Source organism: Portunus trituberculatus, chromosome 17, assembly GCF_017591435.1.
Source record: "Portunus trituberculatus isolate SZX2019 chromosome 17, ASM1759143v1, whole genome shotgun sequence".
NCBI lineage: Eukaryota > Metazoa > Arthropoda > Malacostraca > Decapoda > Portunidae > Portunus > Portunus trituberculatus.
In genome coordinates this window covers 23,900,375-23,907,874 of record NC_059271.1, presented here as the reverse complement: position 1 = coordinate 23,907,874, position 7,500 = coordinate 23,900,375, and the positions used below count along the sequence as shown (strand labels likewise).

Here is a 7,500-nt window from a genome sequence, read left to right as displayed (position 1 = left end):
TATGAAAATGTGTATTTACATCTAGTATTTTTTATAACAGTCGTTGCGTAATGTATGCGTACAGATGCGGTATGTACACGTACTTACCGTACAGCGTAAATGGCTCCCAGATTGTCAAGATCGCCTTCTGGACCCCAGCTCGCGGCTTTAAACACCTGTCTTCTGCTTCATATTTCCAGGAAAAATTCGAAAAGTTTGTTGTTACAAATAATTGTTCAAATTAATAAATAATGCTCCAAACAATAAACACTAACTTTCTAACATTTCATCAATATTTACTTTTAACAACATAACTTCTGAATATTGAAATTTTAGCATTTCGCTGAATACTGTTGCAAAGGATGTTTTTAAAGCTTCTACGGTGCAAAAGTAAACGTGACGTCCGGAACCTACATGCCTTACTGGGACGAGGAAGAAGTGCTGGCCGCTGATGGTTCAAAGACAATCGTTTATCGCGGCTCTGACTACCGCATGGTGGATGCCATTGCCTCGGTTCTTAACTTTACTATCCGTGTCCTTCCGACGTCATCGTGGACTGAGGTGAGTTGTTAAGTTACAGCAAGTGATCCCACCATTTGGTTAATCACTTATCAAAACATAGTGACACAGTTGTTTCTATAAACAGCTAATCCTGTAATCACCTCTTGAATCAACTTAGACTCAAATTGGGAAAAACGTCAGTTTCGTTTATAACTCCAGTCACCTAAGCAAAAAAGGGTAGTTTGCTCAAAATTTGGAAATTTCGTTGATTACTCTTATACTACCATATATCTACTGATAAATAAATCAATTTTTCTTTCCTAGGTAACAAGACTAGTGGAAGAGCAGACTTCACTGATATCTTCAATTATGCACGTTTTTCTTCCCGAGCGCGTCAAAAAATTTGACTTCACTTACTTATATGAGAATGCATATTCGTCATTTGGCATGGCTAAACCCGATCTTGAGCCTCGATGGAAAAGCGTTTACTATCCTCTGTCTACTGGAGTGTGGACGGCAATGATCGGGCATGTTGTCTTCTTTCCATTACTTTTGTGGCAGGTAAAAAAAAATATATATCTTCTTTATCAACTCACAACAGTACAATGCTATTGATATACATCATAAATACACCAAACACTATATTCCACAGCTCATTCGTACAGGACATGGTGGGTACCCAAACGTGGGCGTGGGGGCGGTGTTACATGACGTGGTAGGAATGCTACTTGGCCAGAACCTTCCTCGCCGTCTGTCCTATACCTCCTCCAGCAGGGTTCTGGTTGCTGCCTGGCTGTTGTTCGCACTAATCCTCGGGATGGCCTACCGCGGCAACCTGACTGCCTCTCTCACCCTTCCCAAGTATCCACCGCGCCCAGAGACACTCGAAGAAATCGTCAACTACGTTGACATGTAATATGTGCCGGTAAATTTGTACGTTCAGGACAGACAAAATTAATAATTTTCTATAATTACAAATGATATCAAAGAAAGAAACACGTCACAATGATCCCATTATTATTATTTATAATGTGATAGAGATTGATTGATTAATTAAATTCCTTGATCTATTGGTACAGTACAGGTATGCATAGAAATACACATGTAAAATTCACGAGTCCAAAGAACAGAACTCCTATATAGACTTTGTGTCCCACTCGTAAATAATGTGTGGTGTGTCATGGCAAGTAAAAGTAGGCCCATCGCATCACAAACAATAAAATAGAAAATATAAAGATACCATCAACGATCAGAATGCTACAGAAAGAGAGAGAAAGATAGATAGATAGATAGATAGATAGATAGATAGATAGAGAGAGAGAGAGAGAGAGAGAGAGAGAGAGAGAGAGAGAGAGAGAGAGAGAGAGAGAGAGAGAGAGAGAGAGAGAGAGAGAGAGAGAGAGAGAGAGATCCATCTACCAGCCAAAATGCCCACCCACCTCGGCCTCACCACCCACCTGCAGGACATTCGAGGGAAGAATGCTTCATACGAGCAGCAGACGCCAGACAGGAAGCCATCCTGAGGAGGATATTAGCTGAAGGGAGGAAAAATGGGTATCCCCCCTCACCCAAACCTCCACCCTGAAGCACTCTTTCGACATGAATCTAGATGGCAACACAGGCAATGGGAGGAGCAGCCAAGGTACCAGTGGGGATGGACCCCAGCCCCCTGGGAGGGAGGATATTAACAACAACCCGCCAACGCGCAGAAACACCAGCCATGCCCCTCATCTCACAATTGTGTTTGCCAACGTGAGAGGGCTTCGTAGCAACGTTGATGATCTCTCTCATAACTTTGTATTACGACAAAAAGCTGACATTGTGGCAGTCAGTGAAACGTGGCTGAATGACTTAGTGGAACCAGCTTTTGGGAAGATAAAATGATACACCAATTGGGTGAGGAAGGACCGAGAAGGCAGAGTTGGTGGAAGTGTGGCTGTTTGTTTAAAAAATGACCTTCAGACTCAAGAACTGTCATTAGACCTCCCTCAGCTGATGGAAGCACTATTCTTCTGAATAGTGTTGACAGGCAACAGTGTCTTGCTACTCTGTTTATTATACCGCCCGCCCAGACAAGGTCACTCCTCCATCGACTTCCTGGCGGAGGAACTGGACAACTTGTTCCAACACCACGGCTGCAAGAATGTCCTCATCGTGTGAGATTTAAATTTCCACCTGGAGCAGCAAATATACAACAATTTAGTGGCAGCGTTGGGCCTCACCAACCACGTCACATTCCATACCCACAAAAGGGGAGGATTGCTTGACCCAGTGTTATCAGACCTTCCTGAGGAAAGAATATCGTGTCACCAGCTGGGTAAAGTGGAGAGCTCTGACCACCATGCCGTGCTGACGAAAATACAGCTGCACGTGGCGAGGGAAAGAGCTGCACCTCGAACCATCTGGCTATGGGAGCAGGCCAGATGGCAAGACATGAGGGACGAACTGGCAGCCACAGACTGGCAGGCGACGCTCGCGGGAAACGCGGAGAAGGCTCGTGCCGTCATCTCACACCTTGTCGACTTATAAGCACGTCATATCCCTCACCACACTTACCTCGCCAAAGCCTCAAACCCCACAAGGTTCGGCTTTCGTTGCCGGGAAGTTACCGAGGCCAAACATGAAGCATGGAGGAGATACACAGCCTCACCTTACATCGAGCTGCTTGTAGGAGAATGACAGCCACCTCCAAGTGAGCGAGGAAGCACTGAAAGCAAGTACAATAAAAATCAAGCTCACCGGCCCAAGGGTGGGTGAAAAGACGTGGTTGAAGTTGTTCAAGGAGAGGCAAGGGATGATGCCCTCCTCCCTCACTAAGCAGAACGGATCCACTGCCATGAGCAGTGAGGATAACTCTGCACTCCTGCCCAAATTATTTCCTGACAAAATGCAAGTGAAGAGCCCCACTAGCCCCCTCCTGTGTTACCTAGGGAGACAGCCCACACCATCACTACGGAGCTGGTGAAAAAAAAAAAAAAACACTCAGGGAACTGGACGTTGGGAAAGCCACTTGTCCAGATGAACTCATCACCTAAGTGCTAAAAAAATGTGCCAGGGAGCTGTCAGCGCCTCTTGCTGGCTTATTTTCTTCCTGTCTGGCAGAGAGAAAATGGCAAGCATCCTGGAAAGAGGCATATGTGATCCCTGTGCACAAAAAAAGGGTCCAGGTCTGAACCTAAGCACTACAGATCCATCTCCCTGCTGTCTGTGATGGGTAAGGTGTTTGAGAAGCTGGTGTCATTAGTCATACGACACCACCTGGACGAAAACCAGCTTCTCTCACTTCACCAGTTCGGATTCCGGCCAGACCGCTCTATTTCAGATCTCTTCCTCCTCCTCTCACAGGAATGGCAGGACACCCTTCATGAAGGCCTGGACACACTCGTAGTGGCCCTTGATATCGTGGGGTCTTTCGATCGAGTGTGGCACGCAGGCTTCATGGCTAAGCTCCAAGCCAAGGGCATCAACGATAGTCTCCTGATGCTACTCGAAGATTATCCGCAAGAAAGTACACTTCGGGTAGTTGTCAACGGGCGGACCTCATCTCCCACCAGTATCGGGGAGTCAATTTCACAGGGCTTAGTGCTGGGTCCAGTCCTGTGGAACGTGTACATTGACGAGGTCAAGGCCGACGATGGGTCATCAGGACAGGTACAACATCAACCGCCAGCTGATGGCAGCCGAGGCAAATCACCTTTGCGCCTGATAAGACACACACTATGGTTGTCTCACGATCCCCTGCCGCTTCACAGGCCTTGGAAGGACAACTGCGGTTTGAGGGTGAGCAGCTGTCTTTCCAGGAACACATTACGATCCTGGGAGTCACCACTGACAGTAAGCTGCGCTACGGCACCACATCACGTCTGTAGCCTGCCAGACCTCACATCGTGTGTCAGCTCTCCGCAGGGGAGCTAGCAGTCTGGACCCAAGGGGCATCCTCACTCTCTACAAAGCACAAATCTGTCCCTGTAAGGAGTATGGTGCCTTGACATGGATGACCTGCGCCCCTACCCACACCGGACGCCTCAACGAAGTACAAAGACGTGCTCTTCGTCTCCTGGGGAAGACGAGGAGATCGCAGCCAGTATCAAATCACTGGAGAACCGGAGGAACATGGCAACTCTGACGGTGTGCCACAAGGCTTTGGTGCAGGACACACCTCACCTCACCCGCCTCTGCCTACCGCCACACCCACCCGGGAGAATGACGAGGCAAGCAGGAGCAGGAGACCAGCAGGTGGTGCCTCTCTCTCGCTCCTCACAACACCAGCGAACTATCAAAGCCAGGGCAGCGCGTTTGTGGAATCTCTTCACGGTGGCAACGCCTGAGTTAATGGGGAACGTCTACACATCAGACGAAAGTGGCCGCCAATGACTGGAGGAGTGCGCTCCCCCCGCAGCTGGTGTTGTGAAGTGAAGTGAAGTAAAGTAAGGAAGGTAACTTAATGTGATATACCCTAATATACGAAGTGATGTAAAGCAAGACGTTTAAAATAGTGCCTTGCCAACACAAAGCACTTTAGGTCTAGATTCACACTCTGTATTGACTCAATTTTAAACTGTAATTATGAAGTTAAAAAAGGGAGAGAGAGAGAGAGAGAGAGAGAGAGAGAGAGAGAGAGAGAGAGAGAGAGAGAGAGAGAGAGAGAGAGAGAGAGAGAGAGAGAGAGAGAGAGAGAGAGAGAGAGACCAAATGTTGTAAGAAAAGAATACGGTTGGATGTCTTAAAATTAATTCATGCACAATGCAGGCTTTCGAGTCTTACAGATTTCAACAATGAAATGATAGATTAAAGTTGGTTTACATTCTATTGCAAGCCAGACCTTTCCATATATTTGCTATTAGAAATCATTCACTACTGTATCTCGAAGGCATTACAACTTTGCCTCCATTGGCGAAGAGTGTCCAGCGTAACCAGACTTTCCTTCTTTCGATATTGTCTTTATTAGACACGCGTAATCAAAAGCCATGATAACATACACGATGCAAGATAACTAAGCTTGATATTGACTTTTAAGATAAGTAGGGAACGATCCCACCAAATCACTTAGTCGCGCTCAGCACACCGAGAAAACTAAAGTAATGTTACGCTACTGTCAAAGGAAGGATGTATATATATATATATATATATATATATATATATATATATATATATATATATATATATATATATATATATATATATATATATATATATATATATATATATATATATATATATATATATATATATATATATATATATATATATATATATCACTTGGAGCTCTTGCTTACTAATTCCAACACAGCCAACACTTGACAGCCACTGGTGAGTTGAGGAACGGTTAAGTAGACATCATTATTCTAAATGTCATGAGGTCTGGAAATTCGTATATGATAGGCAGAATAAGAATGAACATGGGCAATGTTTGGCAGAATACCATAATACAAATGCCTGGTTTGCACTGTATTAGATAAGTAAAGTTTATCGATAAGGAAGAGGAAATGGCGCTTCAGCTCCATTTCATCCGAATGAGGTAAAAGAATAATACACTTATTCAAATAAGACACATTATAGAAAATCACAACTCTACTTCGTTATTGAGTGTACTTTTTTTTTTTTTTATAATTTTTATAGGAACACTATCTGATGTTAACTTTCATGTGCAAGGATACTTTTCACTCTTCAAATATATTATCTATTTATTATTACTTTTATTTTTCAGTATTACAATACCTAGTTACGGTACAAGCTTCCGCAAGTTCTACATTGAATCAGAATCTCCATTGTTACAAGCTCTAGGCAACCTCGTAAGCCCTGGACCTTCACTCACGGAGGGGCTTAAGAGGGCGCTGGAGAAAAAGTAAGAAAAAAAGAAAAAAAAACTTACCTCAGATTTGCTTCTTTTCACAGCATAATTTAATCTGTGTGTGTGTGTGTGTGTGTGTGTGTGTGTGTGTGTGTGTGTGTGTGTGTGTGTGTGTGTGTGTGTGTGAACATAGGAACATAAGAAGAAAAGAGGAAAACTGCAAGAGGCTGTCAGACCTACACGAGACAGTCCCTATATGAGCAAAGCTACCTAGTTCTATCTATCATCTTCATCCATTAATTTACTTAATCTTCTTTTAAAGCTACCTGTTGACTCAGCACTAACAACATGATTACAGAGTTCATTCCATTCATCATCCACTTTGTTAGAGAACCAGTTCTTCGCATTTTTCAAGCTTAAACAGATTATCTTTTTTTTATTTCTATCCCTCTTACTGATCTTAAGAACTTCGTAGACGTCACCTTTGTTCTATCTCCCTTTACACTTATTTATTTTTTCATTTATGTATCATTATTTTTTTATGCTATGGCCTATAGCGCCTGTAGGTATACTTGAAGAATATGTATAGGAAACGTTGTTCAGCTTCCACCCATTAATGGCGCAGGCAATTTTACTTATAGAGGTACCTATATTAGGACCAGGTTCTAGGTGTAACCACCTAGAACCTGGGTATCATGGTGACATGTAGGTAACTATAAACCACTCGACAAATGACATAGTCATAGTTTAAAGGCGGTATGTGGTGGGATTCGAACCTACGCGTAGACGTTTGCCCGATCCCATGCTCACCGCTTTATCCACTACGCCACCGCCTCCCTAAATACTGCTATCTTAACCTACGTCTCTTAGGAATGCAAATTAAGTTTGTTCAATCTCGCTTCATTGGGAATATCCCTCATCCCCTGTATCTTTTTAGACATCCTTCTTTGCATTGATTCTAATAGACCTATATCTTTCCTATAATGTGTGGACCAGAACTGTACCACATAATCTAGATACGGTCTGACCAGCACCAAACATAGTTTTAATATTACTTCGGGACTCCTGGTTTTAACACTCCTAAAAATTAACCATGGTACCCTATTTGCCTTATTTCTAGATTTTATGCAATGCTTTCGCTGACCAAGATTAGAGCTAACTATAAGTCTTTTTCATATTCTGAACCTACCAGGACCTCGTTGTTTTTCGTGTAACTATAGTGTGGATTT

At 43.5% G+C, this 7,500-nt stretch overlaps 1 protein-coding gene across 1 annotated transcript in view; it reads left to right on the top strand.

Moving 5' to 3' along the window:
* LOC123504893 overlaps positions 1-1,396 on the top strand; it is a 3,318-nt gene extending 1,922 nt beyond the window's left edge. The window contains exons 5-7 of the mRNA XM_045255799.1: positions 354-540; positions 805-996; positions 1,133-1,396. Of these exons, the coding sequence (XP_045111734.1) occupies positions 354-540; positions 805-996; positions 1,133-1,396 (643 nt within the window). The remainder of the gene's footprint in view (positions 1-353; positions 541-804; positions 997-1,132) is intronic.
* Positions 1,397-7,500: the final 6,104 nt, after the last annotated feature.